Consider the following 18585-nt stretch of genomic DNA (forward strand, 5'->3'; position numbering starts at 1 on the left):
CCCCGAGTCACGGGGCACTGCCCTGCTGGCCTCCAGGGATAGTTAACAGACCTCATGCTCACACACTGGGCATGGGCTGGGCCCCAGAAACCCTGTTCCCTATTTAAAGGTGGGAATAAACACAGCCTGAGCAAAGAAACTCGGCAAAGTCTCGTTTCCATTTAAGAGACGTGTCTCTGTGCAAACGGCCACAAAAATCAAATTCAGGTAAAACTTCCATCATGGGTCCATGATCATATCTTCAAACCGACAGCTTGGAACATTACTTCTTTTCTTAAAATTGAAGAATAAACACATACGTGTGTTTTTCTAAATAAATTTGGTTCAAAATGCAGATCGCCCGTATTCCCGACCATATCTGTCAGTCCTGATCCTTTATCCTGTGAAGACTGAATGAATCTAGGGAACTCTGCTGAACTTTCACTTCTGTAGAGGCATAAAACTAGTTGGCATTTTATTTTGTTTTTGAAATAAAATGTAGGAGTAATCTTTACTAGACCTAGAGATTTCCTAAATGGACCAAAGCACTTTTTTTTTAAACCAAGTGGAATCGCATTAAAATGAATGGATCATTGTGAGTATCAGAAGGTGCCCCCTTGCTCGCCGTTGCCGTACGGTGACGTGCATGGAAAGCCCACGAGCGTGCGCTAGCACCCGTCTCACACGTGAGTGCAGTTGGTGGACAGAGGGTTGTCTACCCGACTCCTGTTCTCTTTACCGTCATTAAGAGGCGAGGTGCTGCGAATGTGGCACTTGAACACCTGCTTGTAGGCCTTCCTGAAATTCTCAGACAGAAAAGCGTATATGATGGGGTTCACCGAGGAGTTGCTATAGGCCAGGCAGTGGGCAGCGATTCTGAAGAGGAAAGAGGCGGGGGTCAGCGGGAAAACCCCAAACTCAGCCCAGAGATTGATGACGTGGTGAGGCAGCCAGGATATCCCGAAAACCACGACCACCACCAGAATGGTCTGCGCGGTCTAGAGGAAGAAGAAGGAGACAAGGCACATGCGTCAGTTACCGCAGGAGAAGGACCCAGAGCTCCCAACGCGCTCTAAGAGCACTTTCTGTGCACTGCCCTGGAGTCAGACGCCAAGTGCTTTCCGTGCTGGCCGTGACTTCGCACCACGGTTTTGTTCAGGACTTGTCCAGGACCTCTGCGGGAATGACTTCGTCACGCATGTGAGACGCGTGTGGATTGCCGGAAGGGTATGCTGGGTCGTGGGACTCTAACTGTGCAGAGATTAAACTCTGTGACTTAGACCGACAAAGCTCTGAGCAGGGCACACGCTGATGCAGAGTCACCGAGAGGCAGCTCGGGTGAGCGCTCGCTCGACCCCTCTCTGAATGGCAACTTCGACAGACCATGTATTTCTTTCTCTCTCTTCGTTCTATCAGTGACAATCCCCAGCATACTGATGCCTTCCAGACACACATCTTAGTTTCTGTCTGGGGGTCAACTAGCCCCGTGTTTTGGCTTGCATACAACCCTTCCCTTGCTGCCCCTAAATCAGAAAACAGCTGGAGGCAGAGGCAGGACCCACGTGTTTCCTCTGAGATTTGGACCAAACAGGGGATGGAAGAAAACCACACCTGATTACAGACCTCAACACAAGAGAGCCTTGCCTCCAGCTTCCCCTCTGCTGCCCGCTTCGTGTGCCCTTTACCTCCTCAGTGGGCTGGGTTGAGCCTCAGGATCACCTTTCCTGTCTGTCACGGCAGTCCATTTGGTACACCTTTGAAAGGCAACGACATAGTAATGCTGTGATTGGCTGGAAACCCTCTATCTATGGCTTCAAATGAAAATGGGGTCTCTTAATATTTCTTAAACTAAAATACAACACAATCATCTGGCTCCTTCCCTAAAACTTTGCCCCTCCTGCAACAGGGTAGCTCAGGAGCCAAGCAGGGTCCTGCCTGCTAATGGCCACAGGGGCACCAGGAGACTCACGGGCAACTGGGAATGTCACTGCCTGACCCCTGGCCGTGTGCAGGAAGCAGACCCCGTCAGGATCACAGGTCTGGGATGAGAACGCTGAGATTTAGAATGGTCAAGGCAGGTGCTTGGTGTTCCAGAGCCCAGTGCCAGGTTAGAGTTTGATCCCAAACCCACGTTCTAACACTCAGACAAGGAGAGATTCGCCTGCCGCCCGCCACGTCACCATGAACCCCAGCTCCCTCTCTGCGCCACCACGCCCCCCGCCCCCGCCCGGCTGCGGGAAAGCAGAGCGTCAGGGCAGGTGAGCAGGCAATCAAGGCCTCAGAAGACACTGGTCACCTGGCATTCCAAGGAACCATGCACGATGTGTCCCCCACCTCCTGCGTTTGGCTGCTCCTAGAGAAATGAGGTCACCACCAGCAGAGAAGGGGATCCGGAGGACATGAGAGACACAGGCTCTCAGCCCTTTCCTTGACAGTTAGAATCTTCCCTTTCAGCCTGAGCCCCAGTTGCTTGAATGTGTGGATTGGAAACATGGACGCCTGAAGGACCGGTCACCAGCACTGACCCCAGACAGGCAAGGGTAAAGACGCACCTCTCGCTGACCTCCCCGCCAGAGCGTCCCCGTTGTGCACAGAGAGAAAGGCAACCAGCTGGAATGGACGGATAAGGCGAAGGAGTGTTGGGAGGACAGGCAGAGACAGAAGGAAGGTTTAAGAGTGCGGGGACGCTCATTGTCACGTTCTCACAGGGAGCAAGGGCAGGACGCAGGAGGCGGCTCCATCCTAGGACATCCCTGTCACACCACAAATGAACATGCTGCCTCAAGCCCTGCCCTGCGGCCCCCTCCACCCGCCCCACCATAGAGGCCAGACCCCCCCAGGAGGGCAGCAGCGAGCCGCCCATGCCCACAGGACCCTTGCCAGCAGCAAACCCACAGGCAACACACGTCCCTTAGAGACACAGACTGGAGGACAGGCCCTCTGTGACCAGGTGGAGGCAGAGATGCTGGAGGAGAGTGGGATTTCAGGGCAGGTTCCTCAGTTCAGGAGGGGCAGGACTGCTCATCTTCTCAAGGCCCTGTGGAGTGTGTGGAAGCCTGGCTCTCCTGCTGGCTGTAACCTGGCTGTGCATCCTTAGGGAAATGACGTAACCTCCCTGGGCCTCGACATTCTGCCCCAAGGAAAGGGTTCTCACTGTGCCTCATCCGTTCGAACACTTCAAACAACTCGGGTGAAATCCGACAGCAGGTTTGCGTAGGACAGCAGGATTACGTATTAAAGTCGCTCTACTGCAGGACACGGAAAGCAAACAAGAAATTTGTTCCCATCCATTAGCAGATCGTCAGCTATCAGTGCACGTATCCATTAGCATACGAGAGATTCCATTCCCAGATGATTTAATCAAAAACAATCGAGACATAATTACACCTATAAATAGAACAGACACGTTGTCTTTTCTTTCTAAGACAACGAGGACATCTCTCTCCTTCACCAAATGAACACCCGCTGCATATCCTGTTTCACTGCTTCGTTCAGGACGTTTCTACCAAGGGCCAAGCTCGGGACAGAAGCAGACCCGGTGGCTTATTGATAAGATCGTAACATGCACAGTCGGTAGACAGAGGTAATGTGCGTGCATACGGCATATTTTAGGTGTATGTGTGTTTGCGGTTCCTTCCAAAGTTACCTTTTACTTTCTAGTGATTCCCTTCATCTTCTCAGAACCATGAACAAGCTCTTCTCTTGGCCTCCCCACAGCACTGAGTCTGGGAGGACTACAATTTACAATAGGTACCAGGGAAGAAGACTTACTGGGCACAAACATAAACTCTACCCACTCCTGAAGGTTGTTTCCAGAAGGAGAGAGAACTCTCGTCCACGCTGACCACGCTCAAGCGTGCGCCGTCACAGACGCCCCGTGTTCTCCTGCCCGCGGAGCGTCTCCCCCCGAGCTGACATTGTCTCAGCTGCCGTCCACACAGCGCCCTGCACGTGGGCCGGGCCCCCGGTCCTGTGGCCTTGGGCCGACTCCAGGCAGCCCCAGCGACAGTTGGGCTAATGCGTCCAGGTGTCACTGGAGACAGGAGCTTGTCTTCTGTCTCCCTCGTGCAGGTGCCTGCAGACCCCGGCCCAGCTGAGGGGATGTGGCTGCTGGAAAGGGGCCCACACGGCAGAACGGCGGCCTCCGTCACTACTCGTGGCGTCCAACTCTGAACCCGGGCAACAACAGCAGCTCCAGTCAGAATAACGCCCCAGACAATCCCAGACCTGAGACTCGCAGACCTCACGTGCCCATCATCACCCGGACACTGCTTGTTAAAACTCGGGCCTCTGAGTCCCCACCCACGGTGCGGTGCGGTTGGTAAGGTCACCAGACACCTCCCCAGGAGGAACTGACCAGGAACCCGCCTTTCCTAAACGCTCAGTGGTGTTTGAGGAACCACTGGTGAAGTCCATAAAAGCCACAACAAAAGCACATTATCTTCCCCATCTCAGATTAAAGGCAACCTTGTTTCCTCCGCGTTGACCGGCCCCTGAGGCTGAACCTTGCCTTTTCCTCAGAAGGACTGGGGGAAGTTCCTTGTTCTCCGTCTATTTGAAACATCTGCATGTCGCGGGACAATTCCCCTCTGTGGAGAATGAGGCTGATTGATTTTAACTTCTTACGTGTTTTCATTTCTTAGAGGATCACTGCCTTCATCAGAGATGGGGTTCTACCCAGTGCCTCTGCGACTTCCCTCATTCCTCCAGGAGCAGATCGAATCCCAGCACTCACTTTCGGTACAGAAAAAGGCCTCCCTTAAAGTTATACACAGAAGACTCCGCGTTAACTTGTTACCCTTGAGACTGCGTCCTTCATCGCCTTGTTTTTTTGTTTTTTGTTTTGTTTTGGTTTTGGTTTTTTGTTTCCTGCTTTTTTTTTTTTCTCTTTCGACCAACAGTATCTAAGCAATATCACTCCCTGTTCCTCCTGTGAGAAATGCCTCGTCAAAGTCGTCTGAGGCGTTTGTTCTCTCTTCACAGAATCTTACTCACGATGTGTCTAATGGAGCTTAGCTGGGAAGAAAACTGCGGCCAAAAGAAGAGAACAAGGAAAACATTTCCTAAATGTATAAACGATAACCAAATGCTTGCCGAGTTCCTTCAGGGGGTGGGGGGCAGGTGCTGAACGACCCCCTGTGACAGGTGTCCAGGAGCTTCCCGTCTCCCCTGAGAGCTGCCCATCCGCACGGGGCCCCGCCTGGCCTGCGGTCTCCGGAGAGGCCCTCAGAGTCCTGCCTCCGCGTCCACTCAGCCTCGTGCGGCGGAGCCTTCCACCAGCCGCAAGCTCTACACTGCTATTTCTACTGTGGGGGTCTCGTTCTTCTTGGGTATCCCCCAAACATGCAGAATAGCCATTCAGCGTGTTCATCTGGAAGGGCCTCGCTCTCCGCCCCACGACCGACCACAGTGCACCTGCACGCGGAGCCCTTGCGAGGACAGAGGCAGCAGGAGGACGGGGGCTCTGTCCCCGACCCTGGAGAAGCAGGTCTGCAAACCAGTACACCCGAGCTGAGGGAACTCAGAGCGGCTGTCTCGGGCAGGCCCCTGCGCTAAGACCCGCAGGAACATCTGTCTCCAGGCTCCTCTCGCAGACCTCTCCCCGCTGTCCTCCTCCACCTCCCTGCCCTTTGCCCTCTTCCCACCCGTCCCTGCACCTCCTGTTACCTCCCGCTCAGACGCGGGCGTGTGCACCACCGCCAGCCCCACACCTTATTTGTTCTCTACAAACAAGGAGGCAATTAAAAGAATCAAAAGAGATCTGACATCTGTTCAGGTGCTGTTAAGGGTCAGAGGCTCTGAGAAGGGACGAGAACGTCTCCTTCCCACCTCCAGACACTACACCTCCTATGATAAGAATTATATTTACGCATGTGCATATGATAGGCATGCATATATGTAAATATAAAATAAAGGTGTGTGTGTGTATATATATACACGTGTGTGCATGTATACACACGTGTGTACATGCATACGCATACAGAACAGTTATTTTCTGTACACACGTACACGCATGTGCACTTACATGTGATCTATAATACATACTACATATGTGTGTGTGACGGACACGTGCATATATAATCGTATATTTACATGTACATACACACATTTTATGTACATGTACATACATACATTTTATGTACACACAGAAAATACACATAACACATACATACATGTATCTAACATACAACACACACAAGCATATACACACGCATATGTACATACATCCCATACACACACATATCTACAAAACTGAACACAGAAACTGTCCACTAATCTGTGGAGATTTTCTCTGTAGGGCACAAGCTTTTCTAATTATTTCCTACACCATCTATTTTCATTCTTTCCATCGCCTGGTTCCTTGCGGGGATTTCCACCGTTTCTCCGCAGCACTTCCCAAATACAGGGACTGACAGTAGCCACGGCTCACAGAGAAGGGGCAGCCAGTATGAAGGAAGGGTCTGACTGCAGCACTAATAAGCGTGTGGCATGACCCAGTGGCATCACTTGGCGGGAGTTCGGCGGCCAGGTCCTCCCCCAGAGGCTCCCTGGCCTCCCCTGAGCCCAGCTAGGCCGTGCCCCTGCAGAGCTGCTGCAGAGGACCCCACCCCCTTCCAGTCCCGTGGGTCAGCTCCATCCCCCAGAGGCCAGGGCCTCTATAAATAACTATCCCAGGGGAAACGACAAACAATTCTTAATTGTTTGTAATGAATCATTTTCTTGGAGACTCGTGGTTCAGAGGACAAACTAAAAGGCGGACTAAAACAATGGAAATAGCCCAGCACAACAACATCCCTAAAGACAGAAGGAAAGGACCAGCTTTAGCCATGACTCCATTCATACAAGGGAACATTCTGCCAATAACGTCAAATAAAACCTACATGACTGTAGGCTGAAACGTAAGGACGGATCAGCAGATGAAAGAGAAGGGAGTCTGCTGGTTTAGGCTGCAGTCTCTGTTCCTCGGCGGTCAGCGTCAACACTCCATGATCGTATCTGGAAGGCGGGCTACATGGTCACCTTTTCGTCCGGTTCCTACCACTGCTTCTCAGCGAGTCTGAGAGCAGCATGTTTGCAACCATATTGTAAATAAGGCAAGTCAGGAAAAGCGATGCTCTAAGTAGAATTCTTTTAAAAATAAATATGATTAAACTATTATTTCTGCCAATTATGCACCCTTGATCATCATCCATATTTAGAAGGACAAACAAGGTGCTTTGCGACGTTATGACTAATACTTGTGGGTAAAATGCCTGGCGATAATCTCCTCCCCAAGCATCTTGTCCGATTCTCTTCTTCTACTTTGTGACGTCAGAGATTCTACAGATACTGCATAAGAGATTAATCCTGATTTGTGACGTAGTTTTCTCTGAGATTGGGAGCTGTAATAAACGCCAGGATGTTAGATGCTTTGCTATGATTCAGGAGAAGCTTATTTACATCAGGATTCGGAGGATGAGAAAGCCAAAAGTGGTAGAAGTCCCCTTGGGGCCCCTCCCCCGTCTCCCCTGAGGACGAGTGTCAGCACCAGTCCAGAAGGAAGAGGGGACAATGCGCCTGAACTTGGGTCTTAGGAAAGAGATTAAAGTAACGTTCTCTGAAAAGACAGTAAGCCAGAGCCTCCTGGAATCACATCACCGATGGCAAACACACAATAAAATGGTTTTGGGCAAATTATGGATGTCAGCAACTCTACCCTCTGTCCCAATCAACCCAGAACACACCTCCTAAATAGAATCCAAAGAAACTACCTGTTTCCTCACCTCTCCAAACCTCCCTCCAAGTTTGCATGCAGCATCTGGTCCCCTGCGATGCCCTCCCCGGCAGACTCTGCACCCCTACCCAGTGCCTCGGGGTCGGAGGCTCCTTTCAAACGTCTGTACCAAGGAACCTAAGTGTCACAGGCAGGGGTGGGTATAGGATAATTAGGAATGAAAATGAACTGAGCTCTGAAATGTGACATATAGAATACATAGTTACCTTTTTCTTTGATGCTTCCGACTTCTTTGACATGTTCTTCAACTTTTTATGCAAGTGACTCAGGACCTGGAAAGCACAGATTAATAAAACCTTTGGCCTCGTGCCCACACTTCCTTGTGTGTTTTGCATTGACAATTCTTGGCATTCTGAGCTAGTGGTCACATCGCTTATAAACTCTTATAAAACCACTCGAATCGAAAGGCGCATAAGGTGCCAAAGTAGCAATGAGTGCCACCTGCCACCTGCCACCGTTTCTCTAAGATTCAGGAGGATCCAGGGACAGTCTGTGGTCCCAGCATCTGTTTGCAGAGAAATTCTCGGCTCATGTGGCTGTGGGGTTTTGTCCACAAAGTGCCAAACTGCTCCTATATACACGTCCTCACTGGTCTATCTTGCACCTCGGTTTCCTCAATATTCTCCATCTCAACAATCGCCAGGTCCCTGCTGTATGTCGAGAGCGGTGCCAATCCCAGATATATGGGAAGACCAGAGATCTCCGTCCAGTGCACCACCCAACAGGGAAAGCAGGCAAAGTGAGCAAAGCAAGGTGATGTAATCTGAGAGTTTTCCTGTGTGGCCGACGCTTGCGTCCACTGATTCCTTCTGTTTTCCTGCCGTGGGCTCCTTACAGCAAATTCCCACCCACCTGCTTCCCTTGAGCTCTTGATTCTAATTCTACCCACGGCGGCGTGCATTTGGACAGCTCACATGTGGAGGACTCAGCCTCTCCGGGGATTTGTAGAGGGTTTGCAGTTTCACAGTTAACCTCCCTGTCCGAGGATCTCCTGAGAGATACTGGCTTCATTCATCAGGGGAATTATTTTTGCCTTTTCTTGCCAGTGTCATACTCGGGAGAAATGATGTGTAACACTCAGGTTATATATAGGAATTTACAACATAAGCTCGGTCTTACACAACAAATCAACATTGCAGACTCATACTGGGGTTCATTTTTATATACCATCTGAGTGAACATCTAAGGAAAAACTAATCTGTGGATGACCGTGGGCTTTGGGTCATCCATAGTTTGCCAACTGAGGCTCGAAGAGAAGTAGAAACCACGTTCCAGACCCTTTCTTGCTTCCCTCCAGCCCCTCGGCACGGGAATAAAGCGATCAGCTTGGACTTACTGCTGCAGTCTGCTGCATTCAGCTACACATGGGATTTCTAGAGTGATCAGTGACGCCCTAATTAAGAAACTACAGGATTTATCTACCAACGTCATGAGCTCTAAGCTAGTTAAGCAGACATCGCTGTGGTACGAATTTCTGACTCCAAATTCTCAGCCCTACTGAGTCACTTCTCACGTCCTGCAGTGGCTTAGCGTCACCTCCAACAAGATGAGCCTTTCACTTGGTGCAGTGACATGTAGGATCACTTTCAATACGTTGACGATAGATTACATAACGGTTCTGCCAACAGAAACTGGGGCTCCAGGGACCGAACGTAAGAGCTTTTGCAGGATCTTGTCTGGAGAGGATGGGCCCAGTGACTTTCCTTGTTGGCAGCCTTCCCGGCAAGAGACCACAGGAGGACACTGGTCATTAAGGATGAGAGGCAAGAAGAGAGAACAGGGACAGGCAACAAAACAAGACCAGAAAGGGACACCTAGAGGGTGGCCAAACAGAAAAGTGAAATGTCATCTGCTTCATAAAGCTGCCTGAGGGTCTGTTCCCTCCTCCAACAAATTCATTGCATCCATCTCAGTGGCTTCCAGCCATCTGCGGAATGTTGTTGAGTGGCCATTGGAGAAAATACCCTAACAGTTTTCTTCAGTTCCCCTTCAATAGCCCATACTATGAGCACACACTGATGTTATAATGCATATATTGATATATACATTTGATGAGGTCTTGTCATCAAAGGTAGCATGATGGGTTGTAATTGCATTTCTTTAAAAGATGGTATCACTCTGTGGTTCTATACACTTAGCAGTGTGTGTAGGGGGCATACATTCAAGCCTGAGCCAAGGTCACCTTGGGCACCAGATATCTCTGGGGATGTAAGAAAATTTGGCAGGTAGGCACGTGAAGAGTGTCTGACCCCATGTCAGATGGTAGGTGTCCTGAACAAGAGTTCCCTCTAAGGGAAGAGAAGGAGGGGTCAGCCCATGCAAAAGGGAGCACCACAAGCACACACCAGCCTGGGCATTCTGTGTCTTTCTCAGGGACCATCAGGCACAAACTGTTCTATACAAAGTTTGGGGAGTAGACAGCAATGCTAGAATGCAATTTCTTTGTCGAGTTAAACAAAAAGGGGGGGAGTGTAATCTCAGGTGACTCTTCAGCCAATTGTGATTTGTGTAGTGGTCATCAGTCCTGGGCCCCGGAGAAACAGCTAGTCCCGAACCTAACATTCAGGAAGAAGAATCGCTGGCCAGACAGCGTTCCTTGATGATGGAGGCAAAGAGAAGCAGCTAGAAAGCGACGCGTAAGCTCTCCGTCAAGCCCTGGAGTGAATCTGCAAATATTATCTTGAATTTAAAAGAAATTTCCAGTTATGCTTAACAGCAAACTATTTCCATGTAAAAAGTGCCCCAAGGAGCATGTATTTGTTGAAATTTTTTAAACTATTTTGAAACTTTGTCCTATGTGTGACCTTCGTAACTCCTCAGATGACAGAAATATAGCCTAATTTTGCCTAAAAGTTTGCCCAGTCATTTCCATCACGAAGATCCGGAAACTCTGAGGAAGGGAAAGAAGAGTACACGTCAGCTCTGCTTCAGGTGACTACGACCCACCACCAAGGAGTCTAAGGACACTTCTAGTCCTGAGCTTCATGCCCCCAAGGTCCTCCCTCAGAGACTGGAAACTGCCTTAAAACCCTTCCTGAACCATCTATCCGCTTCATAACGTGGGTCAGTTGCTTTGCTCCTCCCAAACCCTTTCCTGGATGCTCCCCCTGACAGGCTTGTGCAGACTGAGTGAGACAGTTGCTCAGGTTAAGCACTGCACTAGTAGAACCACATTTTTTTTTTCTTTTTCTTTTGCATTTGGAGAAGGTTGAGTGAATACACCAGCTAGTTCCACGAAGAGCTAAGCCACAGCTATCTTCCAAATGCCCCATTTTGCCCTATCTCCTCCATGTTTCTTTATATATAACCCTTTGATGCTGGCCGTCCTTTCAAATATCCAAAACTCTAAGCATTCAAACAGACATAACTCTATATAGATGATATGGGGCAGAGGAAAACAGAAACCAGGGAGCTTAGAGTGAACACTCTTGCTGAGAAAAATACTTTATGAATTGAATGTAAGTAAGTATTGTCCTCTGTGATCTCCTTACTCATGGCCCCAGAGTCACTGCCTTATCAGGGACAGAAAGAGAGGAAGAGAAAGATGAAAATAAAACCCTGGGAAATTCAAAAGTTGGCTAGGATGTTGTCCTCATGGTGATGATACTCCCAGAATATGTTGGGGGGCTGGGGTTTACCCCCAGGAATTGCTATCACGTGATTAAACATATATTCTCACTCAAGCACAAACAAGTGTATCCAGAAAGTTGAAGACTGATCAGTATGATAATCTTCAAAACCCAGTGTTATTAAATTTGCTGAGCTCTGCCATGCTATGTGAAGGGAGGGTGGGAGCAATTTTCCTGGTAAGGATGGAGAGGTAGCTGGACCAGAGGCATCACTAAGGGGACTCCTGAGGGGAGTTAGGGATTTAGACCTGAATCACTTCATGTTGTCTACACAAACCTTCTAAACAGAACTGAAACCCGTCCATCCAAGTCTCCGGAGACGAAGGTCAAGATATTGTAAAGAAATAGTCTTTTAGCACTGGGGTTTATCAAGCTTAAGCCTCCAATAAAATGCAGTTTGAAGCTCTATTGCCAGGAGAGCGGCTTTGCAGCCTGGGAAAGGGACCTGGGAGACCCCTGAGCACTGGAGGGGAGCATGGGGGAGGGGGCACCTGGCCTAGCTCACCTCCCTTGCTCCTGAGGCTCTGCAGCAGGTCGCAGATTGGATCCTGCGGGTCCCGGGTGTGAGTGGCTAAAACTGAGGGACATCCCTCTGCAGAGAGCCGGTCCCTCAAGGGACAAACTCAGGATCCAGGGCCGTGGTGGCAGGAGGGCAAGGGGAGGCGAGACCTCGGGGAAGTGACCTGCAAACTTTCCACAGCAGTTCCCAGAGGCCAAGTGACTTTCTCAAGCACCCTCTCAAACACCATCCACCCCCTCACACACCATCCACCCGGCAGAGGGGAGTGTTCTCAACCCAAGGTGCCCAGAAAACTGGAGTGGGTGAAGGCAAAGGGGCTCCTAGAGGGGCGCAGCGACACAGGAGCTACCCCGAGGCCCCGAAGCCCCGAGCCCCACCTCCCCGCTGCCCATGCCCATGCCCCTGCCCGCGACCCGTGTTGCCCACCTTAGCGTAGCAGAAGCAAATGAGCAGAAGCGGCAGCAGGTAACCAAAGACAAACGTGCACACCACATAGGCCTTCTTGTGGCCCTGGTTGGGCCACTGCTCCCAGCAGAAGGTCTGGTTGCTGACTTCCCAGTGGAAGAGGCGGTGGTGGTAGGCCACGGGCAAGGCCATCGCGATGGACAGCGCCCAGATGAAGCCCAGGCCCAGCAGCGCGTTGCGAGACACCCGCAGGGAGGAGGAGCGCCGAGAGTGCACGATGGCCACATAGCGGTCCACCGACATCGCGGTCAGGGTGAAGATGCTGACCAGCATAGAGACGGTGAAGAAGTAGTGGATGAACCTGCAGATGAAGGCGCCCAGCACCCAGGTAGGCAGCGCGTACACCGTGGCCTGGAAGGGGATGCAGAAGAGCAGGTAGGCCAGGTCCGCGATGCTCAGGTTGAGGATGAACAGGTTGGTGGTGCTGCGCGGCTTGCCCGGCTGGCTGCGCGCCAGCACGGTGATCACCAGGCTGTTGCCCAGCACGCCGAACACGAAGATCAGGCCGAACAGCACCAGCGTGACGAAGTTCTCCACGCCGACGCCGAAGAGCGGCCTGGGCTCCGGGGAGGGGGGCTCGGGCCCGCTTGCGTTCCCCTCGCTGAGGTTCCCGGCCGCGAGCTCCATGGTGCGCGGCGCCCAGGCGCGCCGGCGACGGTGCCTGCTAAGGAAGACTCCGGAGGACGCCGGGGGTCCCGAGCCAGAGCGCGCAGAGGGCGAGTTTCCGATCCTGAGGCTCGGGGATAGGCACTCACCCTGCGGCTGAGCCTCCTGCCACCGTCTTTGCGCGGGGCCGCCCGCGAGCAGCGCAGATCCGTACCTTCCCGGGAGAGGGTGACAGTCCCTAGAGCGCGGGGTTCCCTCTGCCCCGGGCGCCGCTGCCCTCTGCGCGGCCGCCAAGACGGGGAAGAGAGACCGGCTAGGGCAGCTGCAGAGGTGGAGGGACCCCTCTGCGCCTTACCGCTCCCTGATCCCTGAGGGCCGCTTCCCTCGTTCCGGGAGTGGTTTCGGCTGCACCTGTTGCTCGGACCTCTCCCTTACCGCGTCGCTCCCGGGGCACAGCCGGCGGGTTGCAGCGCACCGCACAGCTCTCGGAGAGGGCTGCCCGCTCCTCCAAGCCAGCGGCGCCAGGTCTCCCCTCGCAGTTTTTGCAGGGATTCCAAGTGATCGCTCTCCAGGCGCTTTCCTGAGGGCTGACCGGGGGGATTGCTCCAGAACCTCTGTGTCGCAGCTGAGACTTAGAAAACAGCCGGCTGAAATCCGCGTCCCTGGGGGCCGCTCCCGTCCCCCTCTCCCCCGCCAGGAGTCCCAGCGCGCGCAGAGGCTGCAGGAGTCCTAAAGGGCTGCGTCGCCGCCCACCGCCTGGCCGGAATCAGACGCGCGCTAGCCTCTGCAGGGTGCGGACCTGCGTGGGTCCGGCGAAGGCGGCGGCTGCCGGGTGCAGCACCGCCCGGGTGGCCCAGCGGAGCAGAGCGCGCTCTAGCGCGCGCCAGGCGGGGAGGCTGTGGGGCGCGCAGCCTCCTCGTCCACCAGCGCCGCTCATCTTTCTCACTTCTGGGGAGGCTGTCCCTGAGAGCGCTCCCTGCCCCAGGAATTAAACCCCCTAGAAATCAGTGATTGGCACTGCAACCTGGAGTTTAGTAAAACCTCTAACCCGCCCTCGCCCTCCCCACCGCTAGGGAGGAAATAAGAAAAAACATGAATGGTCTCTTTGCCTTTTCATTATAAACGTCTAAAATATTACAGGTGTCCTGTACACACCAGCCAGCTTTCAGTCAGTTTTGCTCTGTGTTTCTTATCTGAGTGACATAAGCAGACGTACTGACACGACATATCTGTGAGGTGGAAAGAACACGTTTACACCACAACCTGAGAGGGGGAGAGCCTTGAGTCAGCGTGCCCCTGGTGTGTAATCTTGCCCCTTCCCAACTAGAGAGCTGAAATGGATTTGTTTATTTGCAGTGTTGGTATGATGTGTCTCTGTTCCCCTCCAAGATCCCGGTATGTTTCCAGCACTCTCCAAATGATGTTTGAGGGTCCGTTATGTGCCAGACACAGTCAGGTCACAGCCCTGCAGTGTGACACAAAGATTACTTGGAGAACAGGCCAAGTGCAGGCACAAGGCTGAACCTTGGAGAGTGGGGGAAGCAGGTGGCCGGGAATCCCCCTCTCATTCGGCCTCACCTGTTCCCTCTGCCTCATTTCCAGGAAGACCTTGAGGCTGCTCACTGACCATCTGCCATACAGCAAGCGCCCATACTCAGGGTTCCTTCTAGTGTCCACACATCTCCCAGAGGACGCAGTTGTGTTTAAGTAACTTACGTAGCAGAGTATATTCCTAAATCAAGAGACCTCTTACCTTCCCTGGAAGGTGGCTCCAAACCTTGCCCGTCCATTGCTTTTCTCCCCAAGGGGTTCTGGGCCCTACATGTCACGGGACCCTGTGTTGGACAGCTCCGTTACACTGGAAGTCATTTGTAATCAGATTTGGGAAAGGGATGTTTCTAATTGTCATGAACTATTTTCAACATGGAACAAATAAAGATGAAATTATATTGAATACTTATGTGCCCACCATCCAACCTAGAATAAAAAAAAAAAAAAAACATCAATAGAGTTGGAACAGCTTTTACCTTCTTTGCAAATCACAACCTTCACCCACCCACCCCTACCTCCGGGTAACCTAAATATCTTGTCTGTTGATCATTTCTTTACATATTTATGGCATATGTATAGGTTCTTAAATAATAGACTGTGAGGTTCTGGTTTCTTTTAATGTTATATAGTTGTGTGGTCATCCTGATTTTTCCCTGTAAATTGTCTGGTATCGCTCTAGATACACCAACAGTCTTTGCTACTTACTGATCTGCTGTACTTTTTGCAATCTTCTCATGTCCTGTGCTTTGGGGGTATCTCTCAGAAACTGGATTGTTTTAAATAACTGGATTGTTTTAAATAACTTTAAATAACTGGATTGTTTTAAAACCCAATTTGGCAATCTCTATTTTTCAACCAGTGAGTTTGGCCTGTTTACTTTTATTGTTATTACTGATCTCTGTGGCCTTATTTTTTGTTTTCTGTTTCCATGTTTCTGCTTCTCCCCCATGTCTTCACATCTCTAGGATTGCATTCTAACCTGTCTTTTTTTCCCATCTCAAAACAGGGGGAAGGGATATGACCCATTTTATTCTTTTGCTGGTCACCCTTGAGTGCCTCCTACATGCCAGGAACTATTTTATGTTCTGGAGACAGAGCAGTGAACAAAGCCAAACCCCTTCTTTCATGGATTTTTATGTCTTTTTATGGAGACAGGGCATTAAAAAAGAAACGAAACCATAATATGCCGTATGGTAAATACTCTGAAGGAGAAAAAAACGGAGTAAGTGAAAGAGAGGGGTCGGAGGGTGGAATCGTAGAGAATAATCAAGAGGCTTGTCTTCGAGAAACCGACATACTGGCGGGAGCCGAGAGGAAGTAAAGCAGAAAGCCTGTGTCTCCGTCAGTGCAGGACGCTGTCACAAAATGCTCTCGACCAGGGAACTTACAAACAGCAGATATTTCTTTCTCGGCTGTGGGAGCTGGTGTCCGAGCAAGCCACCTGCACATTTGGTGTCCGGTGAGGGCCTGCCTTCTGGGTCATGGCCAGCACCTTCTCACTCTGCCCTCTGGGCAGAAGAGGCACGGGTGCTCTCTGGGGCCTCTTACAAGGGCCCTGATCCAGTCCCTGGGGCTCCACCCTCATGAGCTAATCACCTCCCGAAGGGCCCACCAGCCACTGCCATCACAGTGGGGGTTAGCGTTCAGTATATGAGTTTCAGGGGGACACCAACATTCAGTCCATAACACGTTTTGAATACTGCATTTAGAACATTCTCGTGAGAAAGACCTGCCTTCAGACACGCTTGTCTCTTTGGAAGAACAAGGAGGCCTGCATTGCTGGGGTGTCAAGAGCTGGGGAGATTCTAAGTTGTAAGTTCAGAAGAGATGGGGTGGGGCGAGGGGAATGGGTGATGCCGGACCAGGGAGGCAAGGACAGAACTTGGTTCTACTTGCGTACAGTGGAAACCACGAGGGGACCTCATTGTGTGTTTTCGAAAGATCGCTTTGCTCGCTGCAACAGGCCACAAGGAGAGTGAAGGAAAGAGGAGGAAGAGCAGGAAGAAAATCTGCAGGAATGTGGATGCCAGAGAGTCCCGGGGTGGCATGGAGATGGAGGAGAGAGAGGAAGTGGAAGGGAGTGAAAGAGAGAGGGGGAGAGAGGGAAGAAGTGGGAGAGGGAGAGAGTAGGAGAGAGAAGGAGAGAGAGAGAAAGAGGGGGAGGGAGGGAGGGAGGGAGGGCTCCCAGAGTTTGAGCCTGACAGCCTGCAGGGAGGCCACCGCTTACTGGATTGAGGCGAAGCACAGACAGAGTGGGTTGGGGGGAACTCATTTAAAATCTGAGGTGTTTATTAGACATAGGATTAGTTAGACTTGAGTTAATGGGAGAGGGGAGGGCTGGTTCATGGGTCCAGAAATGACTAAAATATTGACAACTAAGAGAATTCAAAATCAACCACTCTTATTACCCTCCTCCCGAGCAAGACAAGGTCTTGAACGTCTTTGTAACTCCGGCCGCCCTTGCTCGTTCTGCCTGGTTCTCCCGTCCAGTGTCAGTCCCTGGATGCTCCCCTCCTTAGGCACGATGACCATTGCCAGACCACACAGCAGTGTCTGTTCCTTTCACCGTCCTGTGTGCATCTTAGGCCTCTTGGGAGATCATTTTCCTCCTTCTTGAGGAATATATGTCAAAGCTCCTTGAGCGAGGGCCAACGGTAAGACATGGTCATCGTTCCTCGCGTTGTGTGTTAGGGCCCTGTCGCTCAAGGGCAGCTGGCCGGTAGACAGCCCCAGGGTCCCAGCCCATGGAAGGTTTCATCATCTCCGTGTGGCTTTGTTTCTGCTCTGGAGAATTCAGCTGCTTGGTCGCTCTTCTGTGGACAATTTCACTTTTTTCTCAATTCGTGATACCTTCTTATCATTAGTTTTTGGTCATTTCACTGCGATGGTTGTCACTGTTCCTTCTTCTTGGTGCTTGTTGAGTTTCTGAGGCCGGAAAGTCACATGTTTCATCAGTCTCGGAGAATTCTTGGCCATTAGTTTGTAAATGTCGGCGTTCCCCATCTGTGACATCGTCTCCTCCAGGATTCCGAGAGACGTGAGCTGGGCCTTTTCGCTCTCTTGCTCTGCGTGTCTGCCTTGCTCCTGCGTGCTTGGCACACGCGCCATCCGTGCCAGCGGACTGTTTTTTCTCGGGCTCTACACCTCCCGCTGCACTATTTTCTCTTGAGTTCTGATCTTTTTTTCTTTCCAAATTCACAGGACACTTTTTTATTTTTTTTCTTGTTGCTCATGTTTCTAAATTCCTCTCTTGTTTACTCAAAGATTTTACTCGGGCTGAGATTATTCTGGAACTTCTCTGATCTGAGCTCCTGGCAGCCTGATCATGCTGTTCACTCTCCACGAGCCCTTCTTGTGGCCTGAGGCTTGGGCCCACCGGTTGCTGCTGTGTTTGATTTCCCTGCTCAGATCTCCACGTGGCCAGGACACATCTGTGAGGATTTCATGACGCCTGAGTTAAGAGTCGTTTCTTATCAAAGTGCTGTTGTTCGCGTCTGCCGGTCATCCCCACCATCAACTCAGAACTTTTCACGTGACCTTCTCAGCTTGATGGGTCTCAGGACATGTGAATATGAATTCGACTCCAAAGGAAGTCAAATATGAATTCGACTCTATGAGGGAGGCAAAGTGGCATAAATTCTCAGAGAAGCCTTTTTCTCTACCCAGATCTGAAGCAGGTTCAGAGCTTTCTAGAAGCTCAGTTTTGGTCATTGTTTTATTGCTTCTACTCATCCCGTTGGAGAATAACCACCACCTTCACTGTGTTACTGTCCATGCTCATCTCAGCGGCAGGACTGTGTCCCACCCAGAGACACCATGGGATGTCATGACCTTGGGCCAGGTGGCCCACCCCAGAAATGGCAGGATTGTGTCCCATCCGGAGACACCATGGGATGTCATGATCTTGGCCCAGGTGGCCCATCCCAGAAATGGCAGCATTGTGTCCCACCCAGAGATGCCGTGGGATATCGTGACCTTGGCCCAGCTGGCCCATCCTGGAGAGGGGCTGCTTCTGAAGCTGTCTCCTGGACAAACTCACATGGGGCAGAACTTCAGCTGAG

General features: G+C 51.3%; 1 protein-coding gene across 1 annotated transcript; it reads right to left on the reverse strand.

Moving 5' to 3' along the window:
- Positions 1 to 500: 500 nt before the first annotated feature.
- GALR1 (galanin receptor 1) lies at positions 501 to 13188 on the reverse strand. Its single transcript, XM_047698225.1, has 3 exons — positions 12329 to 13188; positions 7960 to 8025; positions 501 to 977 (listed from the first exon to the last, which is right to left on the reverse strand). Exons 1-3 carry the CDS (start codon positions 12992 to 12994, stop codon positions 660 to 662), a joined length of 1050 nt encoding a protein of 349 aa, XP_047554181.1. The 5' UTR covers positions 12995 to 13188; the 3' UTR covers positions 501 to 659.
- Between the last annotated feature and the right edge of the window lie 5397 nt (positions 13189 to 18585).

This window comes from Lutra lutra, chromosome 12 (assembly GCF_902655055.1).
Source record: "Lutra lutra chromosome 12, mLutLut1.2, whole genome shotgun sequence".
NCBI lineage: Eukaryota > Metazoa > Chordata > Mammalia > Carnivora > Mustelidae > Lutra > Lutra lutra.

Coding starts and splice junctions, on each gene's coding strand:
- GALR1 (XM_047698225.1), bottom strand. CDS start 12,994: ATGGAGCTCGCGGCCGGGAACCTCAGCGAGGGGAACGCAAGCGGGCCC. Junction 8,026..12,328: donor TTTGCTTCTGCTACGCTAAG/GTGGGCAACACG, acceptor TGTGCTTTCCAG/GTCCTGAGTCACTTGCATAA. Junction 978..7,959: donor CGGAAGCATCAAAGAAAAAG/GTAACTATGTAT, acceptor TTCTTCCTCTAG/ACCGCGCAGACCATTCTGGT.